The sequence below is a fragment of the Hyperolius riggenbachi genome, chromosome 12 (assembly GCF_040937935.1).
Source record: "Hyperolius riggenbachi isolate aHypRig1 chromosome 12, aHypRig1.pri, whole genome shotgun sequence".
NCBI lineage: Eukaryota > Metazoa > Chordata > Amphibia > Anura > Hyperoliidae > Hyperolius > Hyperolius riggenbachi.
Genome location: NC_090657.1, coordinates 164,764,763 through 164,791,152, shown reverse-complemented (window position 1 = coordinate 164,791,152; position 26,390 = coordinate 164,764,763). Strand labels below are relative to the sequence as shown.

At 44.3% G+C, this 26,390-nt stretch overlaps 1 protein-coding gene across 7 annotated transcripts in view; it reads left to right on the top strand.

Moving 5' to 3' along the window:
- The window catches only part of CDH4 (cadherin 4), a 1,011,299-nt gene that overhangs the window by 687,351 nt on the left and 297,558 nt on the right, over positions 1-26,390 (top strand). Inside the window, exon 1 of one of the 7 annotated variants that reach the window (XM_068263310.1) lies at positions 8,075-8,124. The exons of the other annotated variants lie outside the window; for them this stretch is intronic. Within the exon in view, the coding sequence (XP_068119411.1) occupies positions 8,088-8,124 (37 nt within the window). The 5' untranslated portion in view covers positions 8,075-8,087. Of the gene's footprint in view, positions 1-8,074; positions 8,125-26,390 lie in introns of those variants that run through there. 7 annotated transcript variants of the gene reach the window in all.

Sequence of the window (26,390 nt, the reverse complement as noted above, 5' to 3'; positions counted from 1 at the left end):
ATAAAAAGATGTTGACCAACAGCACCAGATTTCAGGTTCTTCTTGTGCCTTCTTGTTGCTCCAGCGATATCCATGCATAATCTTTTGTCCTTGGTGTCAAAAACTCCCTTAACCCATTCAGGTTCCATGGTTTTCACGAGAGAAATGTTCACCTCCCATTCATTAGCCTATAATTTTATCACTACTTATCACAATGAACTGATCTATATCTTGTTTTTTCCGCCACCAATTAGGCTTTCTTTGGGGGGTACATTTTGCTAAGAGCCACTTTACTGTAAACACATTTTAACAGGAAGAATAAGAAAAAAATGGAAAAATTCATTATTTCTCAGTTTTCAGCCATTATAGTTTTAAAATAATACATGCCTCCATAATTAAAACTCACGTATTGTATTTGCCCATTTGTCACGGTTATTACACCATTAAAATGATGTCCCTATCGCAATGTATGGCGACAATATTTTATTTGGAAATAAAGGTGCATTTTTTCCATTTTGCATCTATCACTATTAACAAGTTTAAAATAAAAAAAATATAGAAATATTTCATCTTTACATTGATATTTAAAAAGTTTAGACCCTTAGGTAAATATTTACATGTTTGTTTGTTTTTTATAGTAAACATTTTATTTGGGTAGTTTTGGGAGGGTGGGGGGTAATCAATAGATTTATAATGTAAATGTGTGTTCATTTTAATGTATTTTTTTTTCAGTTGTAGTATTACTTTTTGGCCACAAGATGGTGGCTATGAGTTTGTTTACATGACGTCACTCTAAGCGTAACACACGCTTAGAGTGGCGCATCGGGCAGGGAACGGCCAGAAAAGGCGCAGCTTCCGAGAGAAGCTGTCGCTTTTTCAGCGGGGGAGAGGAATCAGTGATCGGGCACCATAGCCCGATACATTGATTCCCTGGCTACCGAATCCGCGGCCGGGAGTGCGCGTGCACGCACGCGATCAGCCGCAGGGGCGCGCGGTACCGCACATGGTTCCTGGACGTAGTTTCTACGTCCAGAAACCAAAAATAGGTTAAAGAGGGATTGTCAGCCACAAAATCAAATTCCATTTACCCCCTGCTCTGTGTTTAATATGCTGTCTACAACCTTACCCTGCATTGCAAGCACTCCAATCTATTCAGAAATTTCTGCTGTAATACATCTTCAGTCAGCATGGCTCTATTTTTTGCCATTGCCGAGGAGAGGGAAGCTTGTCATCAGCCCTCCCACATTCCTGCTCCTTACTGATTGGCTGAGGGCAGTTCAGTGCTGCTGAAATATGATTTATGCCTGTGTTGTTTCATGTGTTTACAAAGCAAGCTAGCAATGCATTTTCTAGGATGAAAAAAAAGTAAGTCAGGGAACCAAGATGGAAAATGCCAGGAGCAGAATTCTCTTTATTTACTATATAAAATTCACTGAAATCAAAACGTGGACAGTATAATACATCTGTTATGTAAGTAGAACAAGTATTTATCTACTTATGGTGGTGTTTTTGTTTTCCTGGGATAGTATAGCTGTCCCCGCTGCTGTAATAAGATGCGTCAGTCGTGCGGCGCAGATGTGACGGCTTCTGGACGTTTTACTGAACGACTCCGCCGCCAGCAACACTGTATCCATAAATCTAACAGTCACTGACAGTTGTCACATCATTATTCCTCAGGCATGACTGTCTCTAAGGCACAGCCTGGTGTGGTGTACGACTGACTGCAGGATCCCATGAGACTGCTATCTATATTTTTTACTATCATTGGTATTGAGTTCTATAGCACCAACATGTTCCGTAGTGTTGTACAAAATTCAAGACATTGGTGCGTAATACAAAGGTGGTGTACAGGATAAATGTGGCAATAACTTATTATTTTTAAGTATTCATATAGAACCTGACATCTTGCGCAGCACTGTACAGAGTAGCCATGTTACTAACTGTTTCTCAGAGGAGCTCACAATTTAATCATACTATAGTCATAAGTCCATCATAGACTATAGCCAATTTTAAGGAGAAGCCAATTCACTTATCTGTATGTTTTTGAGATGTTGGAGGAAACTGGGGTGACCGGAGGAAACCCACATAGACACGGGGTGAACTTATAAACTCCGTACTGAAAGTCCGCTTGCTGGGATTCGAATCGGGGACCCATCGCTGCAAGGCTCTACAGAGTTCTCTCCACTATGCCACCGTACTACCCAGACTGGTACAGATTGTGGCATATTATAATATGCAGTGTTTACAAAAAAAACTGTTGGAGAGAGAGCCCTGCCCTTCCCTGCTTACAATCTAAAGGGATAGGGGCAAGTCCGGATTTATAATTTCAATGCTCCTGGGTCAACTTTCTTGTTGCTCCCATTCCATGCTCAACAGCCCTATCCCCCCCCCCCCACCCCATTCCCTGCACAATCTCCCCATTCCATGAGTACCACTAGACAAAGCAGCCTCTCTCTCAGCCTCTATCATGTACAGATCTCTTGGGCCCATCAACCTCTCTTACATGTTTTGCTCCCCATTTGCAAATTTGAAACCACCTCTTTCATTTGCAGCATCCTCTCTTCCATATCTAGCCGCCCAAGGCCCAGACCTTTGTTACCTTTCCAGAAATCCAACCCTGGATAGGTGGTGAGACACAAGGGGCTTGATTCACTAAGACAAATAACATGCCTTATCAGAGTAGCACAGCGAGCGCTAAAAAACCGCATGGGTTCAGGGCAGGACGAGTGGAGCTCTTGTCATTGCCAATTAGCAGGCATACGTTTGCTATGCTACTCTGATAAGGCATGTTAACGTTGATAAGGCGTGCTATTTGTCTCAAGCCCAAGGTGAGGTACTGCACAAGCCAACCCGTTTCTGATTATATCTTGTAGAATGTAGAGCCTTTCAGAAAATGGCCTAGATTAAATTGCATGCTTCACAGAAAATTTGAGATTTGAGGGGGTTTCTTAAGGTTTTAAGGATTGAGGGATGGTGAATGTGTTGTGGTAGGGAATTCCATATAAGGGGGAGAAGCTTGTGAGAAGTCCTATGAAGGTGATCGAATTGAAGGAAAGCAGAAAAGTGTTTTGTTAGGCATAGGGTATTGTGTAGGAAGTGGCCAATTAGTGGATGGTCATGGTACAGGAAGTGGACTATGACTGGGGGGTGGGGGAGGGTAGTGTGACCGATAGCAGTACAGGAAGTGGACTGTGACTGGGTGGTAGTGTGGCTGGTGGCAGTACAGAAAGTGAAAAGTGGCTGGTGGCAGTACAGGAAGTGGACTGTGACTGGGTGGTAGTGTAGGAAGTTGCCAGTGAGAAGGCAGTAGTGCAGGAAGTATTTTAACAGTAACTTATTTAACCTCCACTTATCAAGGAGCTTAAACACAGAATTAAACAAGCTCTGGGTAGTCTGAGTTGCCTGGAGAAGATTAGGGAAAGATTTGAGCTTGGAGTTGGGTCTTTAAAGTTTTAATGCGTAATGTGTGTTCGTGTCTGGCAAATCTAGCAGTTTTGTTCTTGGCACCGCCACTGATTCCTATAATGAACGTACCTGAATTCAGTAATCATTCTTTAGGCGTTTATAGATCATTACTTAATTGTGAACCTCACAAAAGCAGGAGTGCAGGAAGAGAAAAGTCTAATTGAATCCCTGGGTAGGCACTTCTCCCTCTGCCTAATGATTTGGCATTCCAGAAAAGTTGCTCCATGTACATAAATCCCAGGCCAGACACACAGTGTGCGTAAACTAGCTGCCTAATGAATTTAAATGTCCATCTGGTCACTTTAGGCATAATGAACGCTCTGCTGAACAAAAAGACGCCTGGAATTTCTGCCTGGCAAACATTTTTCTTTAAAGCAGCTTAAAAGAGAACCCCACTTGCCATAAAATGTAAGAAAATGTGCTCCTCCATATAAGCTGCAGAAAGATCTGGAGTCTTTTTCAAACTGATATAAACACAAAGACGCACCCATTGTAAGAACTGGTGTTACCTTTGTGTATAGTGTTTACATGTGTGATTGCTAACTACCGTAATTCAACCTACCTTAGGCTGGGCTCACACCGCCAGAATCCAGGCCGACTGAAGATCATCACTGAAGGCCTCATTATAAAATGTTCATCAGCTGAAATCCGTTTTGTAAGGGATCACCACTGTTATTTGAGAAGTGGGCAATTTGGGGGCATAACCCGCCTGAAATCTGGGGCACCGCCATAGACCTCAATGTAAATAGTGGCTATGGTGGCACAGAGTAGACAAGCTGCGCTGCTTTGAAATAGTGCAGAAAGGTGCACAGATTTTGTCTACACACCTTGCGGGTAAGTAATGGGCTGCTGGGAGTCTAGTGTTGGGCTTAGGCAGATGGGGTTCGTGTTAGGAGTGGGTGGGGATGGTTAGTGTTACAGTAAAATAAACCAATTTTACAGCAATAGAATAATAACAAACAAAAAAATCAGTTGTACAGAAAAATTTAAATCAATTTTTTTTTTTAATTTGTTTAACCACTTTACCTCCGCAGTGCTAAATTTCTCCGTCCCTCTGCACACTGCTTCTCCCCCAGGGACGGAGAAAGGCGTATGTTTCTGTTTACATGCCGGGAGTGGGCGGGGCAACACGCTCGCACACTCTAGCCAGCCCGCACAGCAGTTGACTAATTGGACATTAGGAACGAGTGTTCCTAAATCCAATTAGAGTCCCCGATTGATGTATGAAGGCTGCTTCAAAGAGAAGCAGTCTTCATAACAAACCGCCGGCACATTGTTATTGTGTCCGTGTGCGCGCGATCACGCGATCGCGCGTGCACACACCCACCCGCACAGCCCCTGCAGTCCAATGATTGGTTATTGGGGACCCCAGTCCCCAATAACCAATCATACCACATGACAAATAAATGAATGGAGACTGCCTCTGCTTGAGGCAGTCTTCATTCATAACAACAGTTGTAAACAAAGGTGCAGCGCGCGATCGCGCGCCCCCGTGCCACGCACACGCACGTGCACACCAGCTCCACAGTCCAATGATTATTTTTGGGGACCCCAGTCCCCAATAACCAATCATATTGCCTAATAAATAAATGAATGATGACTGCCTGGGAGGAGTGAAAAATGCTCTGGTTTTTAAGGGGAAAACCCCTCAGTTGTGAAGTGGTTAAGAATTTTCTGTTCAGTTTTTTTTTTTTTGGTGGTCTGGTTTTTCTTGTCAATGTTTATAAAAAAAAAAACATTGATGGATGTAGGGTAAAGTGTCAATTTCCTGATTTATAGACCCAAGCAATTTTTTTTTCCCAAATTACAATTGGGGAAAGAAGTTATACGTGTCTGATACCTTGGTTAAGTTTTTGAAATATTACCATTACAATCAAAAAATGTATTGTAATTTTTGAATTGAAATTAAAAATTTGGATGGTGTGTGGCCACCTTTAGACATACATAGTTGAGGATACGTGTGAGCCTAAGGTTATAGAAGGCAATAGCAGATTATAGATACAATTACCAATATTCTACTATTGCTATCACCTGCCGTCCAAATTTCTGTGCCCCCCTTTTGCATGTTCGTGTTGTTTATTAGCAGTAATGGGGTAGAGTACCCTATTTGTACAGAAGCAATGAATAGACCGCCAGTTTATAAATCGCCAAGTAGCATTCTGCACTTTGCCAAGGAGGGACGCCATATGCTGTGGAGGAGATATGGGAGCTTTATGTCAAACACCATGTAACCTGTGGCCACCATGCAAGTCAGTGGGTTTCAGAATTGCCCTATTTTTGCTGGCAAAAGGTTGGACACTAGTGATCAAACCAATGAGCCATCCCATCACTCCTTTATAAGGCCGGCACACATGAACCATTTGACAATTGAATCTTTCATTGGGAAACCATAAATATCAATTGCACAAGCCACTGATCTGCCTGTGCGTACCAAGCCAAAGGGGCAACGTGATTTATATAGCTAGAGAACAAAGCCGAAGGTCATCAGTCAGCAGATCTGTGAGATTAGTAGACCCCAGACTGTTATACATTCTGACTTCAATAGCCCTGAACGTTAAAACAATGCTTCTATTCTTCATGTAAAGCACAATTCCTCTACAAACACACTGGCCCACACTGTAGCCATTCCTTCTCTTTCTTTTTCCTCCTTTGAAAAAAAGGAATGTTTTATTTCAGAAATCCGAATCTTCACAAACACAGTCAGCGTGTGAGCCAGCCAATTACATCTGTCCCCTGCACACACAAAAACCACGCCGCATTTCACAGGATGTCTCAGTAACCGATGACTTTGTAGTTATGAAAGGAGAACATTAGTCCGGGTTGGAAATTAGCTGATTTTTCTCTATTCACGGGCTCTGTGCCTCATTTGCACTATTTCTGTCTCCCTCCTGCATGGAACTTGTTGCCCGGCGCCAGACCCTCGCTCCTGGTCACATGGCCTGGCCTGGCAATGGGTTGCTGTGGTAACGGGAAGATGCTGAAGCCTGAGAGGGACTGATAGCGGAGAGCAATTTGTTTAATGGCTGGCAGATAAGATGCCCATTGTCCTGAGCTGCACCCTGCGCTTGTGTAGGCATCGCTCTTGTAATGCTGCGTGTCACTCGGTGGAGATTTGTGACTGGCTCTGTCCCGCTGAGATACGGACACTGGATGATAGCTGGGGCCCGGGACGGGCGGCGTTCATGGGGGCGCCGGGCTGCAGGAGGAGATAGAGCGAGGGGAGGGATGCTCGCATTCTAAAGGAACAAAACACACATCCGTTAAACGGTCACAAAGGCGATAGAATAGCCCAAATGGAACGTCGCCCGGAACCTGGCCAATTTGTTGCTGTCTTTTCAGATCCTGTAAATCAGTCGCTGTGTCTTAATCAGGTAGAGCGTAAGGCTGATGTGGCACTGCAGGCACGTGCCAGGGAGTTAAAGCACTGCTTGGGGCTTATTTTTATGTTTTACTAAATCAGTACAGCACAGTCTGTGTGTAGATTTGGTCTGTGCTCCGCCCCCTTGCAGTCTGAATAGATGGAGGCGATGCAATAAAGGCAGCAGCAGCCACACCAACAATGTTGCTAAAGATGCTTATTAACAGTACCATTTTTAGCGAATGATCATATAGTCGATAAGGTAATTCACACTGTAGGAAAAGATGGTGTGTGTTCAGGGCTGCGGAGTCGGTACAAAAATCATCCGACTCCAACTCAGACTCCACAGCCCTGTATTTGATCTATCCACGTCACTAAAGAGTCCAACTTGCAACCATGTCTCCACCAATTATGATCTTATCTATGGGAGTATCTGCCAAGCGGAGCAATCATTTCTTTAAAGGGACACTGTAGGGGGTCGGGGGAAAATGAGTTGAACTTACCCGGGGCTTCGAACGGTCCTGCGCAGACATCCTGTGCCCGTGCAGCCACTCACCAATGCTTCGGCCCCGCCTCCGGTTCACTTCTGGAATTTCGCTCCCGCTGTTGTCACCAGGAGCGTACTGCACAGACACAGAACATACTGGGCCTGCGCAGTAAGCTCCTAGTGACATCAGCGGGATTGAGGACACAGCAACGCAGGCGCAGTGGTTTTCAGACTTTAAAGTCTGAAATTTCAGAAGTGAACCGGAGGCGGGGCCGGAGCATTGGGGAGTGGCTGCGTGGGCACAGGATGTCTGCGGGGGACCATTAGAAGCCCCGGGTAAGTTCAACTCATTTCCCCCCGACCCCCCTACCGTATTCCTTTAAGGAAACGGTTGATAATTTGATAATTCAGTATCATATGGGCCCATTAGTTTCTCTGTTTCGTGCAATACGATCAGATTCTTATGGCGAGCACAGACTTTATTTTCAGTGTGATTTATTTATGAGATAAAATAAAATATTAGCACTTGTATGGTGCTTGTCTCCTTCTGACAGAAGTAGACAGAGCACCAACAGGGTGAAAGGGTGCCTGGAACCTATTCTAGGTTCTTTTTTTAACCCAGCTCAGTGTTCATTTTCTCTCTCTTCTGCCACAGCTTACTGCCCCTCCCACAGCAAACCTCACAAAGACAACAGAATTACATCACTTTGTAAACTCTTCAAGGGGGGCGGGGAGCAAATTCAATTGCTGTCCGCTCATAGTGTCCTTATTTATCTTTTTATTTAGATATCTATCTAAATGAATCTAACAAAGGCTCCAAAGGCACCCAGACCAGGTAAAAAAGAAATATATGGGCGACAAATAGGTGCCAGGTAACTGATATTGTTTAAAATAAAATGAATATGGCAGCCTCCATAGAACGCTCACTACAGTTGTCCTTTAAGGGATTTTTCCCCAGAATATCTTTTTGCCCGGCAGTGTCTGGTACTCATCATTGAGCCACTCTACCATAAAATCTGCTTTTAAGTCATTATTGATTTAGCACTTACTGCCTCATAATGTTTTCTTGAATTTTTATGCCACTTTATTTGAACAGCAGTGTATAAAGCAAAAAAAACCTATTACTATTCTGTCTGCAAACCTGTGATATAAGACTTTGTTGTGCTGTTTCACTCTTAAAGAGAAACTCCGACCAAGAATTAAACTTTATCCCAATCAGTAGCTTTACATGAGAAATCTATTCCTTTTTACAAACAGACCATCAGGGGGCGCTGTATGACTGATATTGTGGTGAAACCCCTCCCACAAGAAACTCTTGAGTACTACTCCTGGCAGTTTCCTGTCTGTGAACCTTTCTGCATTGTGGGAAATAGCTGTTTACAGCTGTTTCCAACTGCCAAAAAATGCATGCAGCAGCTACATCACCTGCCAACAGTAAAAATGGCACCATGTAATAAATGTCAAAATGTTAATCAGGGATTTAAAAGATTTTACAATGGGCAAACACTGACTAAATCATTTATACATAATTATTGTAAAAATAAAGCACTTTTTTATTACATTACTTTCACTGGAGTTCCTGTTTAAAGACAACACTGAGTGATTATGTAGAGAGAGTGCTGTGCATAGTGACAGTTCAGCCACAGACAGCACTGTGCATAGTGACAGTTCAGCCACAGACAGCGCTGTGTATAGTGACAGTTCAGCCACAGACAACACTGTGCATAATGACAGATGGTGACAGTTCAGCCACAGACTGCACTGTGTATAGTGACAGTTCAGCCACAGACAGCGCTGTGCATAGTGACAATTCAGGCACTGCGTATAGTGATAGTTCAGCTACAGACAGCACTATGCATAGTGACAGTTCAGCCACAAACAGCACTATGCATAGTGACAGTTCAGCCACAGACAGCACTATGCATAGTGACAGTTCAGCCACAGACAGCGCTGTGTATAGCGACAGTTCAGCCACAGACAGCGCTGTGTATAGCGACAGTTCAGCCACAGACAGCGCTGTGTATAGCGACAGTTCAGCCACAGACAGCGCTGTGTATAGCGACAGTTCAGCCACAGACAGCGCTGTGTATAGCGACAGTTCAGCCACAGACAGAGCTGTGTATAGTGACAGTTAAGCCACAGACAGCGCTGTGCATAGTGACAGTTCAGCCACAGACAGCGCTGTGTATAGTGACAGTTCAGCCACAGACAGCGCTGTGTATAGTGACAGTTCAGCCACAGACAGCGCTGTGTATAGTGACAGTTCAGCCACAGACAGCGCTGTGTATTGTGATAGTTCAGCCGCAGACAGCGCTGTGTATAGTGACAGTTCAGCCACACACAGCGCTGTGTATAGTGACAGTTCAGGCACTGTGTATAGTGGCAGTACAGGCACTGTGTATAGTGACAGTTCAGCCACAGACAGCGCTGTGTATAGTGACAGTTCAGCCACAGACAGCGCTGTGTATAGTGACAGTTCAGCCACAGACAGCGCTGTGTATTGTGATAGTTCAGCCGCAGACAGCGCTGTGTATAGTGACAGTTCGGCCGCAGACAGCACTGTGCATAGTGACAGTTCAGCCACAGACAGCGCTGTGTATTGTGACAGTTTAACCGCAGACAGCACTGTGCATAGTGACAGTTCAGCCACAGACAGCACTGTGTATAGTGACAGTTCAGCCACAGACAGCGCTGTGCATAGTGACAGTTCAGCCACAGACAGCACGGTCCCCAGGGCCCCTACAGAGTATTGGCAGTGGAGTAAACTCACCTGTCCGTTGGCTGGCTCCTCCTTCGTGAGTACGCACACACAGCATGGTCACTGAGTATTACTTATATTAACATCAGCAGCCAATATTCAGAAACTTTTAATCCAGTGAACCACTATGGCACACAGAGGGAAATCGCAAAGGGATTTCCCAAATCGCGCAAGTGCTGCAATTTCCTGGAGCAGTTGCGATTTGGCTGCTGCAGCAACTGATGTGATCGCTTGGGGATGGCTCCAAAAATACCGCAAGTAACTGTACAGATCCTGTGGTGTAGCACTTTGCAGATCACCAGCAAATGATGAGCGCTGCAAAACCGATCCCAATGGGTCCCAGGCCTCAGATGAGTAATATGCGCATCGTGTCATTTCAGAAAGTGACTAAACAATCAGCTTTTACTTTGAGTTGATGATCCTGCCTCTTCACCCTCAGCATTTCCAGTGCTGCTCTGCTGACCATGTGGCTCTTCTGTAAGATGTTTTAAAAACAAAAGCCTGGTACACACCTCCAATTTTGATTAGCCAATGATTGGCCAATTGTACCACCTCCATGTAGTATGATGGCGAACAGATTGGCCAATTAAAATTGAAAATCTGTACCAGGCTTAATGACTGCTTGGTGTGATCTTCCTACTTGTAAAACAGTGTGTAGGGGGTGTTGGAGGGGGGGGGGGGATAAAGGGGTTTGCCTGGGGAAGGTTGGTACCTAGAAATGTCCCTGGTCACCACAGTGATTTCACTGTCCTGAAACAAATGTGCAGCTTGCAATTCAGAGGCCGACGATTACATTTGTGGTTTGTTCTTTTAGGTTTTTAACTGCATGTGCAGAATATGCACGGCAGTGCTGCCGTTTACTTGTCAGCCACAAAATCAAATTCCATTTACCCACTGTTCTGTGTTTATTATGCAGCCTGCAACCTTACCCTGCATTGCAAGCATTCCAGTCTAATCAGAAATGTTTCTAGTGTAATAAATCGTATCTGGCAGCCTGGCTCTATTTGGTACATTGCAGACGAGAAGAAAGCTTGTCATCAGCCCTCCCAAATTCCTGCTCCTCACTGAACGGCTGAGGGCAGTTCTGTGAGCTACACTGTGCTTACCTGTGTTTACAAAGCAAGCTAGCTATGACAGTGCAGTTTCTAGGAGGAAAAATAAGTAAGGGAGGAAATTACATCAGGATCAGCCTCAGTTAGAGGGAGTTAACATGGAAAAATGCTAAAAAGTCAAAAGACTGTTACGACCCTTCGCCCACATGGCCCAGTTACCGGGCCTGATGCTAGGTACACACCATACAATTTAATGGCAGATTTACTGCCAGATCGATTTCCAACAGGTCCGATCTAATTTACGTTCAAAAAATTGATTGGAAAATCAACTGGAGATCTGATCGGACCTGTTGGAAACAATTAATCTAACAGTTAATCTATATAAATGTATACTGTATAAAATTGAACTGAAAACTGAAATCAAAATGTGAACAGTACAATACATATGTGAGTAGAACAAGTATTCATCTGCTTATATATGTGTTTTTTTTTTCCTGGGCATGGCTGTTCCTGCTGCTTTAAGAACGATCTGTGGTAAAGATGTTAATCTATAACCCTGTGAGTGCCATGATCAGCTGTGGACAGTCAGCCAGCTGTACTGAGTCTACTGGACATTGCGCGTACCTCTCATAATCAGGACCGCCGGAATTCTTCATTGGGATTGCATCCAGACATCCGATTTCCTCCGGTTATATCCATTCTGTAAAAGAGCCAAAAGTCTGAGAAAAAAATGTCCAAAAAATTGGGCTGGTGTAATGCGCCCGGTAACAAGGTGGGTGTCAAGCGAGCGGCCGTACATCTTCCTTTATGGTGCCTGCGAGCCCATCAGTCCTGAGCGGGGATTATTCACACGGCCGTTATAGTGATGAATCTCCATTTTAATGGAAATTAATGCAGAAAAGGTCTTTACATTACCTGTGCTGCTATTTTACGAGGTAACGATATGGGCAGTGTGCCGGAGACCGGCAATCCTATAGGAGAGGAGATTGTGGGGAACGAGGCCGATTGTCGTTCATCAGTTGAACTCATGTGACGCCCGTCCTGATCACACTCATCTACCTCCGTGATGCTGGCCTGTAAATTCCTTGGGAAAAAAACGATAATTGCTCATAAACCATTTTTACATAATTCATTTTTTTCCCCAAACTGGCTGGGTTTTCAAAACGGACTTCCTGTATGAATGTCAGATGCTGCTTATTTAAAAAGGATACCTGCATGTGAACTGTCCAAACCTCATCTTCTTATCCCATCATCAGAAATATCTACTCTAGTGAGGAGTTCGGAGGGACACCAGTTAGTATTATACTGTCATAAACTGGCCCCGTCCACCTCCTCTGTGCTGCTGAGAGAAAAAGAACTGTTTTTGACCAGTGCTACAGCTCTGTAGAATCTCCTAACTAATTTACATCTGTTTCTCCCTGCTCAGTATGTAACAAAGTATCCATCCTTCCCACACCATCCCCCGAGTTTTTATTTACCCACAAAAAGAGAAAAAAAGAATAACGCACACCTGAATTGGAACAAAAAAAGTAGACTTTTACTTGTCAGGGGCTTCTTCCAGCCCAATACCTCCACCCCCCCCCCCCCCCCATAGTCTTTCAGGCCTCTGCGATCACCTCAGTAGTGCTGCTGCTCCCTCCGGAAGACTTAAACTCTAGTTGCGGGCTTGCGGCTACTGTGCATGTGCGATTCCGTTGTAACCCGATTTATCCGTTAGCACCAGACACAGATGAAATGATCAAAGATTTATTCGTGACCTGACCATGGTCACGGTAGACATGAATCAACCAAATACACTTCAATGTCACAATACACTTTCCTTGTATATGAAAGGTCAAATAATACAATTTTCTGGTCTTTATAACTGGTGCACCGGTAAAAGCCGTGGAATAAAAAGCTTAGTTACACACAAAGTATTTGAGCTACAACAATCCACTTCCCAGCATATACAATACACAGTACGGTTGTTGGGCGTGGACTTGGGGGTAAGTGGTTGGTCTCAAAAAGTCCCAAAAGCTGCCCAGAAGTTAAAAGTCCTTCAGAATGACTTCATAACAATATATATCCCACAACTTCAGCGCTATAGGGTCTCTCAATTCAGGGGTCCGTCACCAACACCCCTCACAGTGCAGGCTTACCAGCTTCCTGTAAGACCCAGATTATAAGGTCTAAGCGTATATGTGGTCAGTGGTCCCACCGATCTGCGATTTCCACGCTCTGCGATCCCCAATACTCCTCCTCTGAAGATGTTCTCCGCATATGAGGATATGGTATTGTAAAATAAAACAAATCTAAGTGCTCTCCGCATTCACTTAAGACAAGCACTTTTATTTCGTATAAAAAGCAAACAGATACTCACATAAGGGCCCTTGTTACAGGGACCCTCAATAGACACAGCGTATATAACAGGTGAATCTGCAGGGTGCCAATCTCCCCTCTGCCATCCGTTTCGCCCGACCCAGGTTTCGCTCACGCGTCCTCAGGGGCTTCTTAACGGAATGGCAACCCGGGTAAATGTTAAATACCCTCTCATCTCCATCTTAGACGCCGCCGGCGCATCAAACCGCGCGTTCAAATCAACATGACGTAACTTCCGTTACGTCACATCCGGACTTCCGCCGCATGGAACGCACGGAAGGTAAAGTACTTCGCTATTCCCCTCAGTCTTCCGGGGGTAAGCTTGGAGCGCAAGGAAGGTATGTATTAAACCTCCTCCTCCATCTAAAGCAGGACCATTTCAGGCCCGCTACAGATATCTTCTTAAGACCGGATGTGCAGTGGTTAGAATGGCACCCCGCTATTACACAACTTCACAATAAAACAATTTCACATGTGAAATTGTTTTATTGTGAAGTTGTGTAATAGCGGGGTGCCATTCTAACCACTGCACATCCGGTCTTAAGAAGATATCTGTAGCGGGCCTGAAATGGTCCTGCTTTAGATGGAGGAGGAGGTTTAATACATACCTTCCTTGCGCTCCAAGCTTACCCCCGGAAGACTGAGGGGAATAGCGAAGTACTTTACCTTCCGTGCGTTCCATGCGGCGGAAGTCCGGATGTGACGTAACGGAAGTTACGTCATGTTGATTTGAACGCGCGGTTTGATGCGCCGGCGGCGTCTAAGATGGAGATGAGAGGGTATTTAACATTTACCCGGGTTGCCATTCCGTTAAGAAGCCCCTGAGGACGCGTGAGCGAAACCTGGGTCGGGCGAAACGGATGGCAGAGGGGAGATTGGCACCCTGCAGATTCACCTGTTATATACGCTGTGTCTATTGAGGGTCCCTGTAACAAGGGCCCTTATGTGAGTATCTGTTTGCTTTTTATACGAAATAAAAGTGCTTGTCTTAAGTGAATGCGGAGAGCACTTAGATTTGTTTTATTTTACAATACCATATCCTCATATGCGGAGAACATCTTCAGAGGAGGAGTATTGGGGATCGCAGAGCGTGGAAATCGCAGATCGGTGGGACCACTGACCACATATACGCTTAGACCTTATAATCTGGGTCTTACAGGAAGCTGGTAAGCCTGCACTGTGAGGGGTGTTGGTGACGGACCCCTGAATTGAGAGACCCTATAGCGCTGAAGTTGTGGGATATATAAGTGGTTGGTCTACTGAGCAATTCAGTTCAGTTCCTAAACAGTTCTCAGTCCCTTCTAACCAAGTCCAAGCTATATTGCTCAGCAAAAGCTTGGGGGAAACTCGTGACAGTTCTTGATGGTACTGAAACAATTCTCAATGGTTGGTCCTGAATAGGACGTTCAACTTGTTCACAAATCTGTTAGACTCTTTACTCTTTGTATTGTCACACTCAATTTACTTTACCTCCAAACACCTCCACTTGGGATAGGGCCTCTCAAAATAACAAACAAAATAAAATATAAATCAAATAATCAGAAAGGGTTAGAACAAAATAAAAGTAAATAAAATAAAATATAAAGTGACCGATGCACCCCTCTATATCACCAATATCACCTTCTCACAATAAAACTTTGTTTAAGTGCACTTTGACGTCAAGGCTGAATAAGCTCTAATTTAGAGTTGATGCAGAACCTGTACTCCAACTTAGTTGACACTGTATTTTGATAAGGTATCACCTGGTTTCTCCTGCAGCACACTTTAGTATCACAAGATGCAATGTAACTCCTCCTCCACTTATCTTCTTTAATACTGTTAAGTTCTCTTTACATCTCAAACTCTCTAATTCAGCAGAACACATCCACTGAAGAACTTATCACTTTAACTCCTGACTTGAAACGGACTTGACAGGAACAATGTCTCTCTATATCCCAGAACTTAATGCAAAGTGGGGGCTGAGTCAGCTATGCGGGTACTTTAGGGAGGCTACTAATGTCTCTCAGCAGCAGCAAGGCCTGAACACTCAATGCACTTCTTATAATCAGCAGTAACTTCTCTTAGCAGAATGTTGCTGTGTGTGGAAAGCTTTCTCACACTAACAGTCTCTAGTAACACCCACTTTAAAACACTCTGTTGCTTGTAGTTGGCTCTAAGGCCTGTACTCATCTGTCTGTTGCCTCCGGCCTAGCTCGGGTCTGGGCAGGGTCTGCCGCTTCCGGTCACTGTCCAACCTGCTGCCGCTGTCCTCACTGCTCTGCGCTGGTAGCCTCTATGGCTGCTGGGTCCCCTCTTACTCTCCGGGCGACTGCTTCAGCATGTGTCTCTGTCCACCTCCTTCCCGCTCCACACCGCTAGCTCCTGGTCCAAGTCTCCTCACTCTCTCAGGGGCGCTCTCCCGGTCTCAGCCAGTTTCCTCCGTCTACACCCTGTAATCTCCGCCCCCTGCGTCTGCGCAATCGCTCTCTGATAGAGATGGCCCAAACGGTTCGCACGTGAACTTATTCGCGCGAACATCGGTGGTTCGCGTTCGCGATCAAACGCGAACTTTATGCAAGTTCAACCCGCCCCCTATACTACATTATTGCACTAAACATTTTGACCCTCTACATCACAGTCAGCAGACACATGGTAGACAATCAGGCTACACTCTCTCCTGGACCCCCCCCCCACCCTGTATAAAAGGCAGCTGCGTCTGCCATGATCTCACTCTGTGTGCTGCCGTAATAGTGAGAGTTGCTGCAGAGATTAGGGAAAGCGTAGTTAGGCTGCTGTTAGGCTTGTTAGCTTACTCCTTGCTGATACTTATTGCTAAAAAACACCCCAAAACGGCTCTTTTGAGAGCTAATGTCCTTGTGATCTGTGTTTTGTGTGTGTGTGTGGCCCACTGACACTTGCATATACCGCCCTGTCAGTCGCAGCTGGCCCTTAATTGCTATACTGTGCTAGGCCCAGTACATTCAGTGCCTACCTTTTCACTGCACCTGTGTGTAATACTAGTCTGTGCATACCTGTTCATGTTCACTGCACCTGCGTGACAGCAGCACGCAGTGTTATATACCAGCCACTGCATACCCGTTTAGTGTACCTGTGTGTGTGACAGCTGCACATTGTATTGATACCAGTCACTGCATACCTGTTTAGTGTACCTGTGTGTGTGACAGCTGCACATTGTATTGATAGTGATACCAGTCCGTGCATACCAGTTCACTGCACTTGTGTGACCGCACGCAGTGTTATATACCAGTCACTGCATACCTGTTCAGTGTACCTGTGTGTGTGACAGCTGCACATTGTATTGATAGTGATACCGGTCCGTGCATACCGGTTCACTGCACCTGTGTGACAGCACGCAGTGTTATATACCAGTCACTGCATACCTGTTCAGTTTACAAGTGTGTGTGACAGATGCACATTGTAGTGAAGCCAGTCACTGCATACCTTTCACTGCATCTGTGGGACTGCACATTGTTATATCTGCAGTCAGTGCATCCATTTTCACTACACCTGTTTGACTGCACATTGTTATACCAGTAGTCACTGAATACCTTTCACTGCATCTGTGACTGCACATTGTATTATACCTGGGAGTCAGTGCATACCTTTCACTTGAATGGATGGCAGACTTGCCCTCCATAACAGATTCTCGTTAAAGACAAGTGGTGTCATCTCTGGCACACAGTGTTGGTCAGGGCAGGTACATTACTTATACAGCAAATTGGGTCCTTCCTTGGATGTGTGGTGGTAGCCGTTTCTCAGGCTCCGACTCCAGACCGGAATCGAACCCTGATTCCCCAGCCATTATGGTGCAGAAAGTAATAAAGAGAGTTGACCACATAGTTAAATGAATGGCAGACTTGCCCTCCATAACAGATTCCCATTAAAGAATGTAAAGTGTACTAATTATTATACAGGGCCTCGAAAGAGTCCTGTATTGTTATTTCTCGTCACTACCTCCCCTAGTCGGGACTTGCGTGCCGTGCCTGCTGCCTTCCTTGGATGTGTGGTGGTAGCCTTTTCTCAGGCTCCCACTCAGGACCGGAATCAAACCCTGATTCCCCGGCCATACCCTTTCTTTAACAATGGTATAGAAAGAACCATCGACAGTCTGAGCAGCGATGGACTACTGGGTGTGCAGGCTTGACCTGTGGCCAGAGCTGTCACAAATTGCCATCCAACTTCTGGCTTTCCCTGCCTCATGCGTCCTAGAAAGGACCTTCAGCACAGCTGGAGGCAGTGTCAGTGAGAAGAGAAGTCGCCTAGGTCAAAAAAAGTGTTCAGTACCTCACCTTTATCAAAATGAATGAGGCATGGATCCTGGAGGCCTACTGCCTTCCCCAAAACTAAGTCAGTCCCCACACACAGCATCTCTGCCTGCACGCGGTGTGACTTCCTGCCCCAAGACTAAGTCGCTCCCCACACAGCACCTCTGCCCGCAGGCCACTTGACTGCCTTCTCCGCCACCACCAACAGGGTCCAGGACTCCAGGTGGATTCCTGAATTTTTAAGGCCGCTGCTAGCAGCGGTCGCTGTACTACTTTTTCTGGTGCGTGTACATGCCTGCCTAATTTTTCTGGCTGCACTGCGGCTGCAACTACAAAACAAAAGGCATGTACATGTGTCAATTCCCCTTCGTGATCGTTACCTTGCCGCGGTGGAAGGGCTTGCGTATCACAATGAAGCAATGACCGTCGGCTATATGAAAGTGTTGGGGGGCACACCCAAGATAATAAGGTCGTTGCTTCATTGTGGACAGACCAAATTCGATCAGCTGGATAGTCACTATTGTTCTATCATTGAGCTACCTCAGCCCGGCGACCATATGGACTTGAAAACTGCTATCGCCTGCACTCTCGCCATGGTGCGCACCAGTCCAGCACGGCCGTCACTACACAAACAGCTGTTTGCGGTGCGTTACACAGTGAGTTTGGTCTGTCAGTGTAAAGCAGTACACTAATTACACTACCTGATGTTTAAAAACACTTTATGCTTCCAATTTAGCATGCAATGTGATTTCTGCCCTTAAAAGGCTGCTGTGCGTCAAATCCTGATTTTTCCCCGGGACTTTTGGCGTGTATCCCACTCCGCCATGCCCCCCTCCAGGTGTTATAACCCTTGAAACATCTTTTCCATCACTTTTCTGGCCAGAATTAATGTTTGAAGTTTTGAAAGTTCGCCTGGTCATTGAAGACTATTGCAGTTCGCAAAGTGAGCACGAACCCGAACTTTTGCGGAAGTTCATGTTCGAGTTTTGCAAACCTAAAATCAGATGTTCAAGCCATCTCTACTCTCTGATAGGCCACGAGGGGCTTCTGGAAAGTTCCAGCAAGTTCCCTGCTTTGCATACTCCTGGTCACTTAGCATGTGGACGCTTACACTCCCTTCTCAAGCACCGTTTTAGCTCCACAAACCTGGCGTCTGAGGCTTAAAGGCCCCACGCACATAAAAATACATTGACACTTTGTAACCCTCTTCTGGGGGGTTGCACCGTTTGTGCACCTCCTCAATTGCACTTTGGTGGTCGGGAGCAGTTCACATAGACCTGTGACAGTACCCACAACTGGAGTTCCAGTTGCAGATATTTTGGAGGGGGGGACATTGGCACAATGGAGTGGACCTGGAGGAAACTGAGGGACCTGAAAGACTAAGGGGGGCTGGAAGAAGCCTCAGGTAATTAAAAATATATATTTTTTTTGTCCCAGCTCAGCTGTGCTTTAAATACATGGCTTTGTTGTATTGCTGGCTGCCAGATATTAATCTCTCTTGGTAGGAGGTGGTCAGTTGTGAGCAGAAGATCTACTTTGTGCTGAGGAAGGAACTCTCTCACTGCTAGTAATAAGGAACTACTGGATGCAGCCTGCTAGAAGCCAGAGAAGATACTCTCAATATTTCTTGCACAAAGTACAGACATGCAATGCACAAAATATTGCACGTTTACCATCATATGCAGGCTAAAACATAACTATATATGGGCTGATCGAAGCAAATCAATGTTTCTTGTAGGGCAGCTGCAGGAGGTGAGCGCCCCCTAGTGGTGGGCAGGGCACCACTGCCAGGATACAGCTTAGCACCCTTTGTAGATGGTTTACACTTATACCTATCTTGCTATTTGCTTCTTTTAGGAGGGCTACAAAGGAGTTAATCCCATATTTGATGTTCCTTAATTACGTACGTGCCGCTCCCTGCATGGCTGGCGAATCCTTTGTGAGCATGTCTGTGTAGCGAGTGTCACTGCTTCCCATCTCCAAACATCTCCTTGTTGCAGTTAATTACTTTGCTGCAAATGAAAGTCGTGGCCGGCATTGATTTAGCAATGTAGCAATTAACCAGTGGGGTAAAACAACAATTTCTAATTACACACCGCTCCCTTGTCTGTGTGCCGGCGTCACTGGGACGGCTAAAACTTTTCTTCTATACGTCGGGGGAGTCGGGGAGCGTGCTTAGGGGAGATCCAATTGCATCCTGCGAGAGTTTGAGAACTCCCCATCTGTGTTCCCCAAACACCTCCCCTCCCCCGGGAATTCTGCTTGTAATGCACTTATAGGAACAAGCTTCCTGTGCTCCTGCACGTCGCCAATCACACATATAGAGAACCTACAGGCTGCAAACCAGACAGCAGACAAGCATCTAGCCCTCATGTATCTGTGCAGCCATTTTAAGTGGTACCAAGGCGACATGTGACATGAGATAAATGTGTGTATGTGCAGTAAAAAACATATTACTTTATTTTGCTGCCTGAAAGATTTAATTTCTAGGCATGGAAGTGACATTTTCTGTCTTGTCGGTACCGTGTTGGCAATATAGTAAACATCAGAAATAAACAAATTACAGCCATAAGTTTTCCTGGCAGAATACAAAGCAGGGAGAGCGAAAATACATGAAGTGTTGACCTTCTAACTCTGGGACACTTAATAGCCTGCCACTGATTAGTGACAGTAAAACATTCAACATACTTTGTAAATGTTTAAATATAAAACAAAACCATGGAATACTTAAAACAAGTCATGTTTAGGAGTAGGAGGATAAATATAATTGTTTATCTCATCAGTGTATTTTCACCTTGGGTTCACTTAAAGTACATTTAGGCTCTCTTTCTGGTGAAATGTATTCATCGGTTTTTAGGTGTGGGCGTTACATTGTAGGAGAGATTTTGAAAGGGTAAAGTCAGGTCTGAACAACCAAATTCTAGAATCTCTCGTCATTCACTCCCTTAGTTAGAAAAACAGAGAAAATAGGAAATAGGTTAATAGTTATACATTTTTTAAATGTACAGTGCTGCCCATAATTATTCATACCCCTGGCAAAGTTTTACTTGAAATTACTTTTATTCAACCAGCAAGTAATTTTATGATGAGAAATGACATAGGTGTCTCCCAAAACATAAGACGATGTACAAGAGGCATTATTGTGAGAAAAAAAAATTCTAACCTTTATTTACATTTGAGCAAAAAGTGTCCAGTCCAAAATTATTCATACCTTTCTCAATAATCAATAAAAAAAGCTTTCATTGGCTATTACAGCAACCAAACACTTCCTATAATTGCAGACCAGCTTTTTGCATGTCTCCACAGGTATTTTTGCCCATTCATCTTTAGCAATGAGCTCCAAATCTTTCAGGTTGGAGGGTCTTCTTGCCATCACCCTGATCATTAGCTTCCTCCACAGATTCTCAATTGGATTCGAGTCAGGACTCTGGCTAGGCCACTCCAAAACGTTAATGTTGTTGTCTGCTAACCATTTCTTCACCACTATTGCTGTGTGTTTTGGGTCATTGTCATGCTGAAATGTCCACTGGTGCCCCAGGCCAAATTTCTTTGCAGACTGCCTAATGTTGTCATTGAGAAACCTTATGTATTGCTCTTTTTTCATGGTGCCGTTTACTGTGATTAGGTTCCTTGGTCCATTGGCTGAAAAACACCCCCAAGCATTGTTTTCACCTCCATGTTTGACAGTGGGGGTAGTGTTTTTTTGGGTTGAAGGCTTCTCCTTTTTTACGCCAAATAAAGGAAACATCATTGTGACCAAACAATTCTATTTTTGTTTCATCTGACCATAACACAGAAGACCAGAATTCTTCTTCTTTGTCCAGTTGAGCATTTGCAAAAGCAAAGCGAGCTTTTGTGTGCCTTATCTTGAGAAGTGGCCTCCTCCTTGGTCTGCATCCATGGAACCCAGCAGTGTGCATGGTCCGTTGGATCGTCTGCCTTGAGACATTGCCACCAGCAGAGCCCAGATTCACCAGGATGACCTTGGTGGCGATCCTTGGATTCTTTTTCACCTCTCTCACCATCTTCCTGGCCAGCACAGGTGTCACTATTGTCTGCCGAGCACGTCCTCTGAGATTTTCCACGGAACATCTTGGTTTTTTTTTTAATAATACTTTGCACTGTAGCCACTGGAACTTGAAAACATATAGAAATGGCCTTGTAGCCCTTTCTTGACTTGTGACCACAATGCGCAGCCGCAGGTCCTCACTGAGCTCCTTTGTCTGTCCACAACGTCTGTCCACAACGATCTGCAGAGAGCATCACCTGTTGAGTTGATTAAGACAGCTGTGCCCAATTAATCATGGTAATTAGGATGCTTTAGAACAGCTTGGACTTTAGAACAGCTTGGACTATTTGGAATGGTATAGAACTTTGGATTTTCCCACAGACTGTGACAGTTTGTGAAGGGTATGAATAATTTTGAACTGGACACTTTTTGCTCAAATGTAAATAAAAGTTGAGAAATGTTTTTTTCCCACAATAATGCCTCTTAAGTCTTGTACATCGTCTTATTATCTTTTGGGAGACACATGTCATTTCCCGTCAAAAAATTACTTGCTGTTTGAATAAAAGTGACTAAGGCTACTTGCATACCAAGACGTTGCGTTAGGTGCTACGTTAAGGTCGCATAACGTGCCCCTAACGCAAGGCCTGGTGCTCTTCGATGTGGACGTCAGAGTGAGCCGCGTTGTGCAGCTCACTCTGGCGTCCGTGATGCGTACTCTTAGACGCATGCGGCATCACGTGGTCCCGCCGGCCAATCGCCTCACAGAGCGGCCGCACCAGGAAGTAAACACTGCACGTCACAACGTGCAGTGAATATTAATTAGCCATGTGCCTGGCCGCTCTCCGCTCCTCCCCAACATGACTGAGCATGTGCAAACAGTCTAACGTGGCTTAAGCTGCTGTAACGCCGTAGCATGCTGCACTTTCGGAAGAACGTGCAGCGTTACATGTAACGCAACGTGGGCAGTGTGAACAGCCCACTTGTGTTACATTGCTGTGCGTTGGGGGACCGTTACAGGCGCACGTTAGTCCCTGTGTGTAAGCAGCCTTAGTCAAAATTTGCCAGGAGTATGAATAATTATGAGCAGCACTTTACCTTTATAGCAGTCTAATCTGCGTGAGAACCAAAAGGTAAAGGTGGCAACACACGATAAAATATATTGACAATTTACACCAATTTGATAAAAAATGATTGTTTCTACAGGAAAATCGAAAGCTTTTTCTTGTTTTTTTAATTCAAATTTAAATTCTGACTGGATTTCCAGTTTTTTGTTGTCTTTTTTTCGAGTGCTTCTCAGTGCTGCGCCCCCAGCTTGGACCTAAGGTTCTGCATATGGTTGGTATGTTCATCCCATGTTTGTGTGAATTCTCCAGGCACTCCATTTTTTTCCTACATCCCCAAACCATACAGATAAGTTAATTACCTTACATCCAAAAATTAGACCAAGGCAGAAACATATGACTGTGATAGGGATTTTATTGTAAGCTCCTGTGACGACAGTCAGTGACATGACTATGACTCTGTAAAGTGCTGTAGAAGATGTCAGTGATATATAAATACATAATAATAATATGGTAGGACATTAGACTAGGACTATGGTAGGATTAGATTGTGAGCTCCTCTGAGGACAGTCAGTGACATGACTTTACTTTTTGACCTCAGCATTGCTTTAAGCATTTGTGGAAAAGAAACAAAGTGCTAAGGAAGTGAAATATATACAGCTGTAATAGTGACAGCAGTGAAACACCACATGCATATATAATGTAAACTCTGTAAAGTGCTGTAGCAGATGTCAGTGATATATAAATACATAATAATATGGTAGAGCATTAGACTATGACAGCGCTGAGTAATATGTTGGCGCTTTATAAATACAATAAATAAATAAATGACTATGGTAGAATTAGATTGTGAGATCCTCTGAGGACCGTCAGTGACATGACTATGTACTCTGTAAAGTGCTGTAGCAGATGTCAGTGCTGTATAAATACAGAATAATAATATGGTAGGACATTAGACTATGACTATGGTAGGATTAGATTGTGAGCTCCTCTGAGGACAGTCAGTGAGATGACTATGTACTCTGTAACGTGCGGTAGAAGATGTCAGTGCTATATAAATACATAATAATAATATGGTAGGACATTAGACTATGACTATGGTAGAATTAGATTGTGAGATCCTCTGAGGACAGTCCATGACATAGATGTCTCAGACTGTGTACAAAGGAAATTTTGGCTTTACCATCCGTTCACCCAAGACTATACTGCAGTCATGATGGTTGCAAGTTGGCATATTTTAAATCATCGGCTGCGTTACAAAAAACAGCTCTGATTTAAGTTTGCATTTTCCGAGCTTTTGGGTCCCATTTACATGTTTGTGTTGTATAAATGTATTATTCGGTGTGTAAGCTGATATTAACTGAGAAGGTGCAAAATAAAAACAAAAAAGCTGTGAAAACTAGTGTGTGTTCCAACAACTGTGTTGCTCTATGCCAGGCCTCATTTTAGATGTAAAAAAAACCCAAATAAATAAATAAATAAAAAAAAACCCACAGAAAACATAATTATTGAACAATTAAACACCAGAAAGCACAACAATAATTTGCACTTGTCTCACTTGCAGCCGGATATCAGCAGAGTCGGAGCCGTCACGGTGGAAGGCGCTTGTTGCGGCGCCTGTCAGTCATTCCCAGCATTCCTCTCTCCTCCTTCTATTTAGCACTCTGCTATAAGTTGCTCCCCCCGCTGGGCCACCTGACAGTTCGCCATTATAAAGGAGCTGCTCTTTTTTTTTCTTTAGAAAGGGACTTCCTGTTTACTTACACATTTTTTAAAGAATGAATCTCAGGTGGAATTAAGTAACATTAGCGCGAATAAGAACGCCCTCTCATTCCCTACATAGCAGACGCAGTAAATAGACTTAAGTTATAATCGAGAAACAGCGGTTTAGAATTGCCGCCATGTAATAATAGCGGCATTCACACTGTGTTTGCTTAATAGGTATTTTTTTTTCTTTGTTATTTTTTTTCTGTTTTGTCTGTTCTTTGTGAGTTTTGTTGGTTAAATCATTGCCTTACGCCGGCATTACTGTTATCAACACCTTGCTTAACTGAGAGCTAATGCTCTCTGGGCTGTGTAAAAGCCACAGGCAAACAATAGTAAAGCAAAAAGACCGAGCTTTTATTGTTCCGAATGAGATTAAATTGGTACATATGCAACATTTGCTAAACTTTCTAACTTTATATTTAGTTACGGGCTGTAATCATCTATACTTAATTTTGAACAGAGTGTGTAAGGCTTGGCCACAATCAGAATGCAAAACGCAATGGCCCAGTGATTGCAATCGCAAATCTCACGTTAAAGCAATTTTTAAGCAGTTGTGATTTTTGTATTGGGACTGAATCCTGGTTTAACCACTGACTGATCTCATTTAAAGCAGGATTGTCACCCATAAAATCAAACTCCATTTACCGTACCCACTGGTCTGTGTTTATTATGTAGTCTACATGCAATCTGCATTGCAATTATTCCAAATATAATCATAAATGTGTCTGCTGTAATGAATCTTATCTCCATCATCCTGGCTCTATTCTGGTACATTGCCAAGGTGAGGGAAACTTCTCCCCTCCCATATTCCTGGTTCTCACTGATTGGCTGAGGGCAGTTCAGTGTGACACGAGGCTAAGAAGGGCAATACACCTCACCCCTTTGCAGGAGCTGCTGAAATATGTTCTATGCTATGTTCACACGTGTTTACAAAGCAAGCTAGATATGACAGTGCAGGTTCTAGGAGGGAAAAAAAAGTAAAGGAGGAAATTACATTGGAAATGGCTTCAGTCAGAGGCAGTAAAGATGGAAATGCCTGAACCAGTTTTCTCTTTGTTTACTATATAAAAATGCACTGAGATCTCGTACAGAATTGTCCACAAGCAGCACTCTTACATCTATGGAGGGAGAGAGAGGTGATGAGTGGAAGAGGTCACTGATTGCTGTGCTAACCTGCATGTCAATATCAACATACACAGGTCATACTTACCTCCTGCATAGTCTGCTCATCAATCTCTTCTCTCCTGCGTCCTGTTTATCCATTGTGATCAATGGAATTCTCAGTTCTCCATTTTGAAAATGGCCATTACCCCATAACAGCTTCCGAGTCAGTACACTGTTAAACTGTAATATTGCTTGAGCCACAGGGAAATACCTTGCACATCAGTTGTCCTTTCAGTTATAACTGACAGCAACTCATATAGTGAAAAATGACCCTGAGGCCGGTTTCAAACTATGGATTGGCAGTAGCGGTGCGGCCCAGGATCCGCACAGCCAAAAATAGGCCTACGGGAATTACCGCTTTAGTACGCAGTGCTACAATACACTTCAGTTTGTGCGCAATGCGTACAACTTATGGCGGTAAAATAAGTTTGCCCTCGCGTCTGGGATGCAGATAAAACATCACTTCCGTCACATCGTGCCTTACCGGGTCAGTATGAAATGCCCCATAGAGTAACATTGCCCTACGGTGGGGTGCGGTAAACCTGATGCACCGCACCACCCCAGGGCCCTGAGACTTTCAGCTTCCGGAGAGACAGGTATGACTAGATCCAGTCAGAACTGGGAAGAATTGTTGTTAGAAGAAAATAGTGAGCTGAGAGGAAGTGAC